The sequence below is a fragment of the Pseudochaenichthys georgianus genome, chromosome 7, assembly GCF_902827115.2.
Source record: "Pseudochaenichthys georgianus chromosome 7, fPseGeo1.2, whole genome shotgun sequence".
Lineage (NCBI taxonomy): Eukaryota > Metazoa > Chordata > Actinopteri > Perciformes > Channichthyidae > Pseudochaenichthys > Pseudochaenichthys georgianus.
The window spans coordinates 31,374,513-31,392,357 of NC_047509.1; the positions used below are offsets into that span (position 1 = coordinate 31,374,513).

Consider the following 17,845-nt stretch of genomic DNA (forward strand, 5'->3'; position numbering starts at 1 on the left):
CTTGGCCTCGTCTCTATTTCACATGATGAAATGTGCATATGGCGAGCTTGCCAAGTGAAGGATGGTGCCACACTGCCGTCCGGGCTCTGGATCCTGTCAGACATTTAGAGGGCTACAGGAAGCCGATACAGAACACAGACATGGCTCTCGGCCCTGACTGGCAGCCTGATGACCTTATCACTGAATCACAACACTATATTAGTGCAAAGTGGCAGCGCAGGGGCTCAAACCCACACAGCTTAGAGAAAAGACACGAGTCTGTGCTCTATATATCAGCACTTTGATCAGACAAAGTACTGGAGCACAAATATCTTAGTATCTCTGCCTGAAATAGGCTGCAAGGAGTCTATACGCTTCCACAATGTTACCCTGATTCAAAGTGCGTCATTGCAGGACTGAGAACTGTTGGGCATGATGAGGTTATTAATCTCTACATAACGTTGGCCGAAAACGACTAATTATCTTTCCTGTTAACATCGCAATCGGTTCCTTATTTAGGCAGATGTACTTATCAATGAAACATTCCCATCGTTCTGGCTTATCTGTCCATGGTAGTCTCTTTAATCAAGACTGTGCAGATACATCAGTAGTTAGTGCTAAAATACTGTTATCAGATTTAACAGACAAACACATCAGACTCACTGCTCCCACTCAACTGAAACCAGGCTGCTAGCAGAGAGAAAGCCTCGGCTTCTCCCTCAGGAATTTTGCCATAAAATTATATGACAGGCTGCACTGAGTGAACTATGACGAGGATTCCATTTCCATATTAAAACAATATTCCTTTATAGATTGTAATTACTTGCGGTCTGCTTAGGATGGGAGTGAGGTGTTACAATGTTTTACTGCAAAGCGCCTCTGCAAACTACAGTTTTGAATTATATTTGAAAAATTCCTTTTCTTGTAATGCTGGTTTAGTTAATTATTCATGACAATATGCATTGTATTTGGTATTATCCCCAGCAAATAGGCAGCTATAGCAAACGTCCTGGCATTGAATCTAACCAGTGTTCCCTGAGAGAGCTAATCAGACTCTAATCAGTCACTACACGGGCATACAATAATAAGTCAGAGGGATTATCTTCATTCCATTGTATGTTCCTTTCTTGATAGAAGTGCCGTTCTCAAGGATGAAAATAGGGCTGCCAACAACGCGCTAATTTAGAGAGCATGACAATCGTGTTAAAGTGAATTACATCAGATATGAATTCAACTGATCTTTTATGGAAGATTTAAAGCATTTTGAGACACATTTTAAATATTAATGGGACAGGTAATCAGTCAAAATTGATTCTTTGGTGGCTGCAGTGACTCTAAAATGTAAATGTAATGAGCACCAAATAAACTGCCGGCCCACACCACCACAAATCTTATATCCATACAGCTACCTCATACTGCTTGGATTGATGCTTTTCTTTTGTTCATGTCTGCAGGAAATGTGTTATGAGAACCACTTTGAATTCACAAGTCCATTCTCTGCAGGCGGTAATACTTTTTTGATCTAAACAATATAATGCCTTTCTTTTAAAAAAAATTGAGTTGTAAAATAAACATTCTGTTACATTCTGTTCATGCTTTCCAAATTTGAGTAGGTGTCGAATAAGCTAAATGGGCACCCACTCATGAACAGGTGGTGTTTGAGTTAACATTTGGCAATTTATACCAGGTTTGGGCGATTAATGGGTTTGCTGAACTTGATTGGATTACTTTTATAAGCAAACCTCACAGAAGAAAAGGACTTTTAGTTTTTGAGAATTTGGACTGCAACTAATAGTTAATTGAATGTTTTGAATGTTAATTGAGTTGCATGATCTTTAAAATGTCAGAAAAAGTGGTACAAATTGCCCTCATGATCACCAAATCCTAAGAGAATAATAATAACATTACTTTTTCTTTTAACAACCAAATCCAAAAAAATTAAGTTTACGAGAATACATTTGCCTAGAATGACTTAAACCCATTACTTATAGTAATCGTTCCCATTTTCTGTTGACGGCTTATCATTTGCTACATGAGGCCCATTGTTTGGATTTATTGTTTACCAATAAACAAAATTATTCGCAATTTATTTTCTGACTATCAACTCAAGATGACATCAAACAGAAATCCTATCGATATGCTGATATAGCCAGACACAACCAAGAGCATCTCATTAGCTCAACAGAGTTTGGTAATGAGATGGACAGTAGGTAGCCGGCAATGGGATACCAGGTGAGAGGCAGATGTTTGGCTGACCCACACGCTTGCGCTTTATATTAATGTGCTCGGTTTAAAAAGGGAATATCGCCGCTGCTATTTGAATACTCAACAGCAAGTCCGATCAATATTTATGCAAGTGAACAACTCAGTGCTGAAGTCGGAGGACCTGTAATGGTATGTATGCAATTTAATCTGAGGCTTACAGAAATGAATCAGGAACGATGGCAAAGGGAAGCGTGGGAGCAGCCGGGGTGACTTCTGGAGGTGAGGGGTGTGTTATGCTATTACAGAATGAAGCTCATTTATCTGTAGGCAGTCAAATAAGCACAGTGTTGGCCCACAGACAGTCCACCAGTTAAAGTTCTGGGGAGAAGTTCCAGCTCTCACACCCTGGTGACAATACATGTTGGAATTTTCTACTCCAAAAAACTCTACATATCCACAAATGCGTACCTGCATTGTATTAAAATGTGGGATTTTTTTTTTTTAAGCTGCACCGAGCATGATTTTTCACGCATTCACAAGCATCCAGTGAGGCCGCAGGAAAAAAAGAGAAAAGCACTCCCACCAACCAAGAAACAGGAGATGTGCTCCATTTGCCCAAATGTAATTCTCGTGTCAGGTGTGTACACTACTCCACCCACGGGGAATGACAAATTGAAAGTTCTAGTAGCAGCAGGATGGAGCTCCCTCGGGATAAAGCCGGACTCAACAGTGTTGGGCCGGCCCTTGGCATAGGCAGTATAGGCGAATGCTAAGGGCGCATCAAGCCATCGGGGGTGCCGAACATTTTAAAAGAAAAAAAGTTTATTTAAATTTCATAACAAAACAATTTTCCGATTTTGGATCAACAAAGTACATCTTATTATCTTATACTAACAGAACTACGCCTATATTGCGTACAGCGCCCATAAACTATGGCACACCCCCCCCAAATCAACTGTCCCAGCCCCAGTAAAAATCAGAGTGTGTGAAATAGTTTTTTTTGAAATAATGGTTTTAGTGTGCAATTATAGGTTTTCATTTTGTATTTGTGTTAATTTAAAATAAATCAAACTCCCAAAAAACGTATACAGCTTCTGTGTGCTTTTATTAACATTGGAATTTACTGTGATGCAAGCGGCTGCCCTGACCAGCAAATTGGTCAGGGCCGGCCATGAGTGTTAGATTGCTTCCTTTCTCACTGGAAAGTAGTAGAAAGGAAGGACTTCCAGGTGTTTGCTGTCTTTTTCAAAACAGTTAACACTCTCTAACATTGTTAGATCATTATTCATTATTATTATTATTATTATTATTATTAATTTTTGTTTGACATTGCAGAGGGCTGCTTTTTTAAATAGAAAATATTCTCCTTGCACACGCCCAGTGCTAAGACTGACACTGTGGTTCCGGCCCTGCACAGTAGACATGATGGAGGTGGCTTCTGATACATTTCTGTTGCAGCAATGCAGCACAGTCTGGGCTGCAGAGATATTACAATGTAGTGTACACTCAGACAATTGGCCGTGGATAAAAACAGGCTCGAGGCATAAAAAGTGAGCGTACAATATGCCTCACAAAAGCAGTAACAGTAAACACAGCTCTGCTGAATGTAATGCAGAAAGGATGGTAAAGCCACAGTAGGTCACGTCAGATTTCATATCCCTAGGTCCTAGAGTCTTCTTTAATGCAAACCCAGAGAAAATAGTGAGCATCAGAAGGCTATTATGACCTCACAAGCACTGTGCGGTAATGTGTGATTGCGGATTTAATATTCAAGAACAGACCTCTCATAAAATACGTTCATGGCATGAGTCAGAAAATAGAACGGGACAAAAGACTGAAGGAACATAACTCAAATCATCCACACCACTCTGCCAATGATGGAGCAGTTTCAAGCCCAGAGCTTTGCGCAGAGAAAATAACAATGCAGAAATACACAGAGCGGAGCACTACACTCAACCACAAGGGAGGTCAAAGCTGAAGGCTAGAAATAATTCATATTCGGGTGGCTATGAAATATGAGCTTTGTGTGCTGTCAAATTGATTTAGCTGTAACAATTATTTTCATTTTGTTCCATAAAGATGCTCATACTTTTACAGCTCCGCCGCCTATAGAAGCAGGCCTTGATGATTTGCTTAGAATGTACAGCCAAGGTCATAATCAAAGCCGGTCTCCTTTTGCATGCTTAATGCCGCCTTGAAGAAAACCGGAATGGAAATCATCCTTTTCACTTCAAAAAGTCAGTAACTCTCTGCTACTTTGATTAGTTTAATGCTTGGATGGATAGGCCATGCTCCCTGAGTTAAAAGAGAAAGCCAAGACTTTCAAAATGCATCATTCTGGTGCCCATGAACACACACTGCTGCCACACAAGAGGTGTTTAAAAAAAATAAAGAACATGATAGCATCTGGAATAATTTGCCTAGTTTGTGAATGTCATTTGGACATAAGACATCAGAGAGTCCACATCTCAAAGAGTGGACTGACTGTGAGAGTCAGTCATGAATGGACCTCTGTACTGATAGAGCCACAGTGACTCGCTTTAAAATGTAGTGACACAGCCTGTAGAAGCATCTCATAAAATGTGGGCCGTCATTCCCATCGACAGTGTGTACTGCAGAGCAGCAAGCCTGGATAGATCGTTGCTTCAGGACACTATTGTTATTTGTGTTCAGGAGCACTGATTGAATTATTCAAACAAATCAAAGTGACACGTTAATACTGATATGTGACATTGGCTGTAAACGCAGCACTGTTCTCTGCACACATACAGTTTAGCATTCAGCTCTTTGGTTCATCAAACGTACGATATTATTTTTATCAAATTTGCAATGTTTAATAAAATCTGTTCTGATGTAAATTAAAGTGGACCTATTATGCTATATTGCCATACCGATACAAAACATGTCTGTGAAGTTTTTTTTTTCAAAATACCAAAAGGATCACCCTGCTCAAACCCCTCTTTTGCAGCTCTGTTAGAGAAACGCGGATCTTGGGTCCTTAGCTTGAAAAAAAAAAAAGAGGCCTGATCAGAATTCTACCAGAGATAAGGTTACATTTGGTTGTGATAAAACGCCATACTGTTTAAACCACGTCAAGGATTATTTCTGAAATAGTATGGAGCTCAAATGCTTTTTCTCTTGTAGGTTTATCACAAGGTGAGTTCTTTTTTTATTTTCTGCTTTTTAAACACATGTGCTCTCCAGTACAGGTTAGCTCTGAGTGTTAGCGAGGCTTGCTAATGTAAACAAAGACGAGATTACGTCCAAAACACATCAGGCATTGTTTCTGATAGCAACTTTCTGTGGGTCCGCCGACGTCAGAGCGGATGGACACGTCACAGCGGATGGAAATCTGTATCCGCTCGTTGTACACCCGTTTTTAAAAGATTTGGGCACGGAGGAAAAGACGAGAGGGTTTTATTTTCTGACGCTGCGTGAGTTCCCCGACATATTTATGTATAAAATACATCACAAAGTGCATTTTGCATGATAGGTCCCCTTTAAGTAATGTTCATAATTTCTAGGTTATTGTAAAAAGCAGAGAAAACGCTAGGTAGTTGGCATAAGAAGTGATAGTTGAGACTACAAACAAAACGGCACCAACCACCAGAAAGGTACCTTGAGATTGACTTTTTGGCCACTTGGGGGCAGCAGAACAGCGTGAAAAAAGACAATCACCTTTGCAATTAAAAACTTGTAACAAATGTTATTAAACAAATGCCTTACACAACCAGCAGACACTAGCATATTAGTATCCTTTTGGATTTGTAGTTATGCCCACATAATATATCTAATGCTACATTTCCACTTCATGGTACCACATACGTTTGCCATTAGCAAAAATTGTGAATAGTATTTATTTGGCATCACCTCAGTTGTGCTTCCAAGCAAGCTCAGTCGATAGAAGACAGTTGAGTTAAAATACCTTAAGCCACTTATCGGTCAAAGAGTATTCTCAGAACTGTCCTTTTGCAACAGGTCATCCTTTACAAACATACTATTTTTAAATTGCCCTGAGACTAAGGTGTACACTACGTTGCAAAGTGCTGCAGGTAAGATGATGCCACAGCAGTTTCACACATTCAACTTCAACTGGAAAAAATAGTGACCCTTCGATACAAACTCTTGGAAGTTTAAGTGAAGTGCAGAAACACCACAGCAATGAGTGCTTACCTTATGCTCAAAGGTTTCAAGGATTGCCACTTCTAAGATGCAAAATTGCCTCATTTGATCACAATATGTTAGAAGTGGGAATTTGTATGTTCCAATTTGAAGTTGAAATGTATTCTTGGCCTTTGAGTTGCTTGAGTTTTGTTGGCGCAAAAGGCCAAATGTCTGTCCACCCCCAGCTTACAGATGAGGATACAAATGCTCTATCCCCTCCTCTTCTTCACACACACACACCCCGTAACCCAAAGCAATGTGGTTGACAAAGCAAGGAGGAGTTGCCCTCGCTCTCTGACTGCACCACTGAACCGGAATGTTGTCCTGCGAGGAAATCCAGACATTTAATTTATCGTTGAATAAACTGGCAACGTCGAGAGCGGTTGACAGGCCATTCATCGTGGTGGCCGCTGGCCCAATGGCATGAGCGGACAGGGCTGCTGCGCTTTGATTTCCTGTCTAAGCCGCCATGACAGATGCGCTACGGAGAGGGTGGAGGCGTTGCAGCCTCTCACCAGCACAAGGTTTCACCTCTCTGCCCACCACTTTAACCACACTCGTCAAGGCGTATGGGCCGCCAAGGCTTAAGGGCCGTCAGGGGCCATCGGGGTGCAAGTGGTAAGATGGTCATGCAAAGTGAGTACTTTGACTCCATCAGTGGTGAGCAGTCAAAGAATACTATAAGGTAGCTGATGAAACGATAAAGAGCAGTGGTGGTCAGAAATACTCTAACAACAGCACTGACAAGTCACAGCTGCCAGTTTCAAATGAGGATTCATTCTTAAAATGCAGTTCAGAGCTGGAAAAACGAGTGATCAACATACAAAGACTGCCAAAGCTCAATTCACATCTAGAGGTTTTAACTAGGCCACATCCACCAGGATCTATTTACTGGAAGAATTTCAAGGGGAGTAAAGTTCACAAGAGATTGATTGAACAATTGTGTACAATAACACTGTAATGAGATCATTTTCATGAAATTGAGTCAATGATGAATGGCTGAGGAGAAGAGGAGGATGGCTGTAACTCCTCAGATAATATACAGAAGCTTCAGAGGCGGTAATAAGAGGCTGGTGAAAACAGCATTTAGAGAGAAAACACTGCAAATTAGAGGCAAAGGGAGCACATTTCAGTGTACAGGCAGTTCATTTTTCAAATCAGTGTCTACTTTTGTTCCCGGCAAGCTGCCAAAGACATTTATGTAGGCACTATCCCTCCTCCACAGTGGTAATTATGCTGCTGGCCAATGCTTGATTAAAAGATCTAATCTGCAAATTTAGTGTTCAACATCCCCCAACAACTTCCCATGCTTTAAGCCCGCTCTGTGTCGTTGGGATCCAAAATGTTTTGTCATGAACAGCAGCCAATGGAGTGCGTGGAAGACATTCTTTTGCTTTCTATTTTGTGTCAGGGTGAAGGTGTAATTGCACCAGCAGATGTATTATTCAATAGGAAAGCATGTCAGGGATGGTCCTGGATATAGCCTTAACCTGATTGAAATTATAAAAGCTTTAGAAGGCAGAAGTCAGGCCTTCACTGGGAATTAAAAGAAGCAGACTGTGTCTCTTTTTCACCCGGAGCTTAATTATGGGTGCAGAGAGACTACATCAGAATAAGGAAAACCATGAGGTTAGTTTATCAACAAGGTTATATTATATGTTATTGTGAGAATATGACCATTGCAATACATTACACGCTCCTAGTGCTACCATATGAAATAAAGACTGTAGTAAGTTCAGTAATGTCACTAAACACTTGCTGTCCAGTATCATACACTTAGTATAGGACTATTATTATAGAAACAGAAAATAATACCTTACAACAAGGTCACCATGAATTGAGTGGAGATGAGCAGAGGCACATTACAAGTCTGCAGGAGGATTTTATGGGACATTATATGAATTGTTTTATTACGGGATCACACCATGTGCATCCCAATAAGAAGCGCTGAGACAATGCTGACAAAAGTGACACACAGCCAGAAGTGTCCTTACCCTCTCTGAGCAGATGGGAGTAGATGAGCCACAGGAGCAGCAGGCAGCACAGTGACGCACCTCCACCTGCGGAGAGTGTCTTCGCCCCAGACTGCATCCTACACCTTCAGCCCTTTCCCCTTTTCTGTAGATTATCCAAACTTTGAAAGCTCGTGGTGCTCAGATGTCAAGCAGATCAGCGGGAGAGTGGCTAATCCAGTGGCGTCTCCACAGCCTGTAATCGGCATCCATTTTGAGGTTATAATAGGGAGAGCGACTGATAGAAATCCCCCCGTGCTTTTCAAATTCCCTCGGCGAGCTGCATATCCATCCAGGCACGCACGCACGCACGCACGCACACACACACACACACACACACACACACACACACACACACACACACACACACACACACACACACACGCACACACACGCGCAGAGGGTACAATGTCACCAGATCTGGCCAAGTTTACGCAGCTGTGGTTGCAGGGCTCACTGGCAGGCTTCTGAAAAAACTGTAACTATGTAGATGGAGAGCAGCAGTCCTACGCAGTTTTGATCCTCATGCTGATGATGCTGGTAGTGAACCTTAAAAAATAAATGCAGCCTCTCATCATCCCCTCTACACCGCTGTCCCTTCCTTTTCCCTCCTCTGCTCCCCGCACTGTTGTTATGATGATTCCCAACCAACTTCTGCACACAGCGCGGCTCTGTGTGACTCTACGGAGAAAACGCGCAAGTTCACCCAGGCGGACATGACGAACATAGCAATCAGCGCAGAAACTTGTCCGAAAAACGCAACACTCCTTTATCCAAAAATACGGCTAAAAAAAGCTGAAGGCGCAGGTGCGTCACATGCGACCACAACACTGCAGGTCAAAAATGTCAAATGTCAAAAAGATTGGCGCGTTTACGCACTGCCTATGGACAATATGCGCGCGTCAATGCAGTGAAGTTGGTCACACTTGTCACCTGTATGAGCCTTTGAGAATGATCTGCAAAGATGGACAGTGCCTTGCACCTCTGATTTGCCAGAAAGAGCTCTCCCTCCTCGCAAAGTCAAGTGTCGGATGCTGATGTGATTTAACCCAGCCTCATTCTGCCCCAGCCGGCCACATTTGCATGCAGGCGACGCAAGAACAAGAAGAGGATTTCCTCCCTTCAATCCATGGAAGAAAACGCTGCTGCTTGCCCGCCTTGAGTTACAATGTGCTCTCTCTCTCTCTCGCTCTCTCTCTCTCGCTCTCTCTCTCGCTCTCTCTCTCTCTTACACACAGTGGCCCAATTCCTTCCGCAAAAGAATTTGAGCTCCCAGGCTATAAATCCCAATCTGTAGATGATGCTACTTATTTATACACATGTAGATGTCCCGTCTCAGCCCACAGGGAGACACAAAGCAGTACCAGCCTCCCCCACAGTGCGACATGTTACTTTTCTCCCAGTCTTTATGCCCTCTTTCATAGGTGGAACACGCCCTGGAGGGTTGCACAGAGACACTTAACACACACTGGCATTCTGGGAAAATGTGAGAGGTCCGTTCCTTCAGCGGGATGGCAGAGGAACATATGCAGTGCCTTAGAGCTCTTTAAGGCAGAAGTTACATTTTGATATACTGTCTAATATCACATCGGGTGTGCACACGCATGGGGCACATGCTTCCCCTATGTGTGTGTGTCTGTGTGTGTGTGTGTGTGTGTGTGTGTGTGTGTGTGTGTGTGTGTGTGTGTGTGTGTGTGTGTGTGTGTGTGTGTGTGTGTGTGTGTGTGTGTGTGTGTGTGTGTGTGTGTGTGTGTGTGCGTGCGTGCGTGCGTGTGTGTGTGTGTGTGTGTGTGTGTGTGTGTGTGTGTGTGTGTGTGTGTGTTGGCTAAAGCCTTACAGATGCCAGTCTATCATCTGAAAGAGCACCATTTAAGACTCCCTCGCCACTGGAGGACACACACACTGCTGTATTCTTTTTCCAGCTGCCTGTAAATATCATGGAAGTTGCAGATGCAGACTTTTAAAAGATAATGAGCATTTTTTTGGGAGGAGGCTAAATTGCTTTACAGCCGTACAGCTGTTACAATCTCAAATCATCTTGGCATACATCTTGAAATTAGATTTACATGTTACACTCTATTGTGTGCCAGGACAAGACCCATAAAACAACTGAAAACACTTATTCGGACAGTTTCATAGCCAGTCAGATGTTCTTTCTTTTATAACTGAAAAACCAACATATATTTGCTGCACTGATTCTTTACATATATTGTTTTGTAAAATGTTGGAGCGAGCTGTTTCCTTGAGATCCATTCAGGGTTGTTTTCTATACAAACATTATTTTTTCATAATTGTGTAGTACAATTGTTTTGTTGATAATAGTTGAATGCAATAGTCTCTTTACCTAGAAAATACAGTGCGCAGCATTTCCATTCTTCTTACTTTTTCCTACATATTATTAATTATTTCGTATAGATTATTATGAATCCAAAATCCCGATTATAAGACCCTATATTGTTCTAACCCTGCTGTCCTGTCTCGTCATTTCTCACTGTAGAAAGGGAAACCAGGACAAGACTGTTGACAGAATCACCACACAGCATGGCAGATACTGTCCTGTTCTGTCACTGATGGCGTCTCTTGTGATGACAAGGGGACTAGGAAATGGCATCATGAACAAATAAAATAACAAGATAAGCAGCAGAAAATCCTTCTTCTTAGTTGTATGTGTTAGACGGGAAAACCACACACACACACACACACACACACACACACACACACACACACACACACACACACACACACACACACACACACACACACACACACACACACACACACACACACACACACACACACACACACACACACACACACACACACACACACACACACACACACACACACACACACACACACACACACACACACACAATTCCAAGACCACAGGATGCAGATGGAGAAGTTCCCCCTGTGTGCTGCTTTGCCATCAGCCTCTCACTGAATGGCTTTTATGATGACGTATTGGCCCGGGCCATAGCCTGTCACATCATCACTGTAATGTATGACAAATGACTGGACCATATACTCCACAGAATGTGTCAAGTATTAAAGGGGGACTTTTGCAGCTTCTTCAAACATGCGGATGGGATTCTGCATTTCTGTAACCAGCCGTAGCAGCCTATATTACTTGGGCGTTGGTGGAGCAACAACAGGGAGGGTGTGATTAGTTTTCTTCTCGCGTCTGCGTCTACGGCTTGGCTCAGCCAGCTATCGGAGTCTGGAGAACCACGTTTCAGTCTGTCAGAGTGGCGTCCCAGCAGGGGTTGCAGTGTAATTAATCATAATCCATCACTGTGACTGACAGGATTGAGAACAATTCTGCTAGTTTATTTATTACATTGTTTTACACAATAAACTTTAATGTCCAGCAATAATATAACATTTCTTTTTTTATTACGCTATAATAATGCCAGTGTGCACTCTAGAAGAAGCTCTGCAGTAACAACAAAATAATTAAAAAACATATTAATAATGCCTCACTCATTACATTATTACATGTTACTTGTTAGACGCTTTTATCCAAAGCGACTTACATACTCAATACTGTGGGCAATCCCCACAGGAGCATTTTGGGGTGAAGTGTCTTGCCCAGGGACACAACGACATGCTGCAGTGGGGTTTGAACCTGTGACCCCCTGATCCCAACACCTACACACAACCCACTGCACCACACGCCTCCACGTCTACATGTGATTATGATGTTTTACTAAAGATACCGGTAGTCATTATTAATACGACTGTTATTTGGCATTCATCGTTTATCACTGCGTGGATTTGCGCAAGTGTATGTAAATAGCACATTGCTTATTTTTCACATTTTGAAGCATGTTTACTTTCCACATCTACTTACATTTTTTGTTATACAATATGTTGACATACAAAACATATGATCAGCCTATACAAAAAGCATGGCTATATTATATACACTTTTTCTATCCAACACAAATGACTTTCGACTTAATGCTGCAATGTAGAGCATTTTGTATATTAGCATGGGATCACATGAACATATAGCACATATTTTACAGGACAGAGCTTGGTAGCATCGTTTCTACTTTCGCTAACTGGCCAGCACCAAGGAACAGACCAAAATAGTTGGCAACTAGCTGGTAAAGCTATATCTAGCCAGTAGAAAAGTAGCTAAGGGGGTTGTCGACCCTCCGCTTCGAGTCGGGCCGAACCACGGCCCTTAGCTGTGATATAATGAGCATATACCACGGCCTGTCGTGAGCTATTGCTTAAGTAATCCATATCTGGTGTCACAGTCAATGTTGCAGTAAGCAAGCACAGGACATTCAAGGCAACTGCTGTAAAATGATATATCACATTACCTTACCTTATAACATTACATTTAGCTGAAGCTTTTATCCAAAGCAACTTAGAATTAGTGCAATAAACAATAAAGATATAAACTAAGAACAACAATAAAAGAGCAGGTATATTTGTCTCACATAAGGCAATATATATACACACAGAGATATCACTGGGTGCGCTCCAGCAAAAGTTACCAATATAGTGGCCAATTTAGGCTACATTTTAAAAATGTATGTTACATACACCCAAAGCTCTGTGTTATCTACCAAAGACAACAACTAATAGATTATATCAAGCCTACATGAATTAGGCAACATGTTGCTTTAAGTTTTGTAAATTAGATATTCATATTCATTGCCGCCACTATCACTATGGTAAAGGCCTAGCTGGCAGCTGTAGCAGGGCTACTACAACAGCTAACAGTGTTGACTTTGTTGGATGTATAAAGAGAACCTGGGCGGTGTGAGTAGAGGATGGACGTCACTTTTCTGCTACGCTGCAGTTACTTAGGTTAGTTATCAGCAGTAAAGGCCGTATGAGTGCAGTGCAGAGTGTAGCCATTAGCTAGCCACATGCGCTAACATGGACGTGCAGCCGGCCCGGTTAAACTATACACAGAGAGGGGGTGTGACTTCATTTTTAGCTAAAAGATTTAAGAGTTCAACTTTAAAACTTTTCCATTAAAAATATTTAAACATATATAAGGGAGAAATGAGCTCAGCTTTAACACATTCTCCATTCCACACTGGACAGCATGCACCAAGAGTGAAATCCTGTCTGCTACCTGTTAGCTCTTAATGAGACAATGGCCTACAGGTGTGTGCCTTCCAGATAGACAGGCAAAGCGAAGAGCCACTCTAGAGAGGCCTAGAATACATGTAATACACAGGCAAACAAATACATCATAACAGTCAAAGCTTAATTGTATTCTAGTATTAAGTGAGGCAGTTTAGGCTGCAGCACTTCCAGATGGATGAAGACAAATGTAAGTTTGGTGACAGCAGTTCAGGGGGAGTTCTCATGTGACAATGGACTAAACAACTTCAATTACTAAAAACAAAAGCAACAGGGCAGATGACTAAGTGTTTCTGTAACCCTATTACATTTTACATTTACTAATTTGTCAGGTGCTTTTGTCCAAAGTGAAGTACAAATTAGGCACGCACACTCCAAGCCATGGCAGAATCAGAAAAAGGCTTAAATAATAAGTGCCACAAGGTTGCAGGTGCTTGAAAGAGGTTCAAACTTGCATGTACAGTACATCATCCATTGCTATGAAAAATAGAAAGAGACATTGACAAAGATGCAAAGAATATAACATGGGAAAACGTGCACAATCAAATTCCAGAATTACATTTTATGTTGTTTTGGGCACAAAGTAAATAACAAGTGAGCAGAGGTACTGTAATTAAGTAAAGTGATATTCACGGTTCATTGTTTCTGTTGACACTTTTCCACCCTGCAGCCTTTTTTCAGCTGCTTTGTACTATAGAACATGAAATGCCTATTGTGTTTCCACATTTTGCAGGTAAGCAGAAACATTTGCTATTGTAGGCAAAGTTGATATGTGTATAAGTGGGATTTTTAGCTGAAGTTTAGCCATGTGGACTCAAGGGAGGGACGCCATAAGTCCAGGTCAACCAAACCTGAACCAGAGGTCTGGTGGGATTCAGTATCTTGCTCAAGGGCACCTAGAAATAAAATTCAAATCCTGCTCATATTTTTCACAAGCTACCTCTGCATATGTAATTTAATTTGTTTGTTTTAGTTAATTATGCCCGATCAAAAAGTTTCCATATAAGCATAGTTTTACTGGAACAGGTGGAGAATTTGTTACAGTTAATTTGCATCATTTGTCAAATCATTGAGGAGAAACAAAAGCAAATTAGGACACACCAAGTGTATGATCACGAGTATAAGAATACGCAGGCATTTCAGCACTGTGATTTGTTAACTTATATCGAACAGGAGAGGAGCATATGGTGCCTCGAAGCATCTGTTCCAATGGACCTTTTGTTCTAAGAAATATTGAAACAATGTTGATATACTGCCAAATTTAGTCTTCACTCAAAATTAAATTAAAAGGTAGATTGTATAAGGCATTTACCTCTTGCAGCATTATGCACTTCTCTATTGTGTTTATATATGCTCACCACTGTTACTTTTGCGAAATACACAACCTCCATTTGCTATTTTCCATGTCAGGCTCTACCAATGTACATTAAGCAAAGATGGTTGAGTATGATAAAATGTAAGATAACCATGGCAGCAGCACATGACAGCTTTATTAAGAATTTATTAGATTATTCGGAAAGCACAGGGTAAACATTCAGACGGCTGACTGCAATCATGATTTGAAAATGCTTTTTTATGTTTAAGCTAGCTACGTAGCAACAGACACATTTACGGTGGCCAACAGGTGCAACAGATTTTAACAGCCAACAACATATAGATTAGGAGAAACGTGCAGCAGTTTCAAAAACAATGTGAATAAAAAAACACAAATGGGCCAAAACACATGAAAATGAGGAAACATCTTCACCAACTTGACAAGACTTGTGCAGCATTTAGAAAACATTCACAAATTGTACTTAAAGGTCCCCTATTATACTGTTTTTCATCAATAGGTTTCAGATATATACAAACTTGTCTCTGAAGTGTTTGGTTCAAAATACCAAACAGATCATTGCAGCATCCCATAATCCACTATGTTTCAGCCCTGTTTCAAAAGTGCTGATTCTGTGTCTTTTACTTTAGATGAAAATAAGGAGCCCCTCCCCACGCCCCTCTGAGAGATAATTGGTTAAAAAGAACCCAATGGTGCTCTAGGAGGAGATTCAGGTGATAAGGTGGGCGGGTGTTACCTTGGTTGGTTATTGCTCAAAACACAACGGACAGGCGGACACTAAAAAGTGACGCAGAAAGCTCTCAGAGGGCTTCACAAGTCAACAAACACAATTGGCAATTTAAAACAATGTAAAAACAACAAACATATCTTACAAGATCAATGTGAAAATACCAATTTAAAAAGAAACATAACACAATGACACAAATACAGTTAGAGTACAATAAATAAAATTCCATAAAACGAAGGGTCCATGAGGATGTATAAAAGGGGGTTTAAAACCAGTCTTAACTGTACGCTGTACTAAAAAGGAAAGTCTTTAACCTACTCTTAAATGTGTGGACACTGACAATCTGACAATCGTCACTGGAAGTTGATTCCAGAGGAACGGGGCTTGGTAGCCGAAAGCTCTAGCACCTGACCTTTTTTTGTGGACTGGTGAACCACCAACAGACCTGCACTCTGGGATCTTAATGCCCTAGAGGGGCAATAGGAGATTAAAAGATCCTGTAGGTAGGATGGTCCCTGACCATTTAGCGCTTTGTATGTGAGTAAAAGTATTTTAAAATCAATCCTGGACTTAACTGGTAGCCAGTGCAATGCTGCTAAAACAGGAGTGATGTGGTCCATCTTCTTTGTTCCTGTTAAATCCCGTGATGCAGCATTTTGTATGAATTTAAGGGTCTTTAATTATGAGTTTGGACAGCCTGATAAAAGGGAATTGCAATAATCCAGCCTGGAGGTGATAAAAGCATGGATTAGTGTTTCTGCATTGTTGTGATTTAGGATGTGCCTGATTTTGCAATATATTATATAGTATACTACTTAGATGGAAGTAGGCAGTCCTTGAAATTTGCAAATATGGGATTTAAAAGACAAATCCTCGTCAAAAATAACACCAAGATTTTTGACCGTGGTGCTGGAGGTCATGGTAATATAATTCGAAGAAATTATGTTGTTGGATAGTTCGTTCCGAAGGTGCTGGGGGCCTAGTATAATTGACTTCTGTTTTGTCGGAGTTTAATAATAGAAAGTTGCTGGTCATCCATGTCTTTATGTCTGTGAGGCATGCTTGCAGTTTAACTAATGGAAATTGTACATCTGGTTTAATTGATAGATACAATGTGTATCATCTGCATAACAATGAAAATTGATGGAGGTATTCCTTATGATATTGCCCAATGGTAGCATATATGATGAACAGGATGGGTCCACGTACAGACCCTTGCGGTACTCCATGACTGACTGTAGTTTGTAATGAGGATTCATCGTTGACAGATACAAACTGAGACCGTTTTGATATATAAGACCTGAACCAGCTTAGTGCAGTTCCCCTTATACCTATCAGAAACTCTAATCTTTGGAGTAGTATGTTATGGTCAATAATGTCAAAGGCAGCACTCAGATCTAACAGAACCAGGATAGAGGCAAGTCCATTATCAGATGCACAAAGCAGGTAATGTGTGACTTTAACCAGTGCTGTCTCTGTGCTATGATGTTTTCTAAAACCTGACTGGAATTTCTCAAATAAACAATTTGTATTTAAAAATGCACACAATTGTGAGGCCACTGCTTTCTCAAGGATTTTTGAGAGGAAGGGAATGTTTGATATTGGCCTGTAGTTGGCCATAACCTCAGGATCAAGGTTTTTTTTTTTTATAATAGGTTTAATTACAGCTACTTTAAATGACTGTGGAACATAGCCTGACAGTAAAGATATATTCATCATATTTAATACAGGTGTATTAATTAGGGGTGCAATTTCCTTGAACAGCTTAGATGGAACAGGGTCTGAGATACAGGTAGATGCTTTAGAGCAGGGGTCTAACCTTTTTTAGGATGAGGGCTGCTTTAAAAAAATAAAACAAGTCGGGGGCTACTCCCAGATAGCAAAAGATATTAATTCAACATTGGATTTTGGTTAAATTGGTTATTTTTGGTTGAGGTTGAAAAATCAATGTTGATTCGATGTGTTTTTACAGATACCATTTCAACATTTGAAAACATGTTGTTGAATCAATTTAATATAGATGCCGGTTTTTCAACGTTGAAATTCCCTACATTGAATTGACATTGTTTCAACGTGTGGCGCTCCCCTCCCCCGGGCGAGATCATGATACAGCGTCGGAGGCGGGGTCTGGTTCTTTCCTATGAGAGCTGCTGTGCATGAAGACAAAATGGCCCAATTTTTGAGAGAGCGAAACGTCACAAATTACCTGTCATGCCTGTTGCACGTTGCACTATGGTTGCACTCAGAGCCATATGGCTCTGGTTGCACTTAATCTTGAAAGCACGTTGGTCACGTGAAAGAGCGTACACCTCA

At 41.1% G+C, this 17,845-nt stretch overlaps 1 protein-coding gene across 4 annotated transcripts in view; it reads right to left on the reverse strand.

The window, feature by feature from the left end:
* Nucleotides 1-9,552, reverse strand: part of tafa5l (TAFA chemokine like family member 5, like) — a 60,395-nt gene extending 50,843 nt beyond the window's left edge. For 3 of the 4 annotated variants that reach the window (XM_034086380.2, XM_034086379.2, XM_034086378.2), the window contains exon 1: nt 8,343-9,552. In XM_034086380.2, the coding sequence (XP_033942271.1) occupies nt 8,343-8,439 (97 nt within the window). In that variant the 5' untranslated portion in view covers nt 8,440-9,552. The remainder of the gene's footprint in view (nt 1-8,342) is intronic. The other variant, XM_034086377.2, reaches the window with a different exon arrangement.
* Between the last annotated feature and the right edge of the window lie 8,293 nt (nt 9,553-17,845).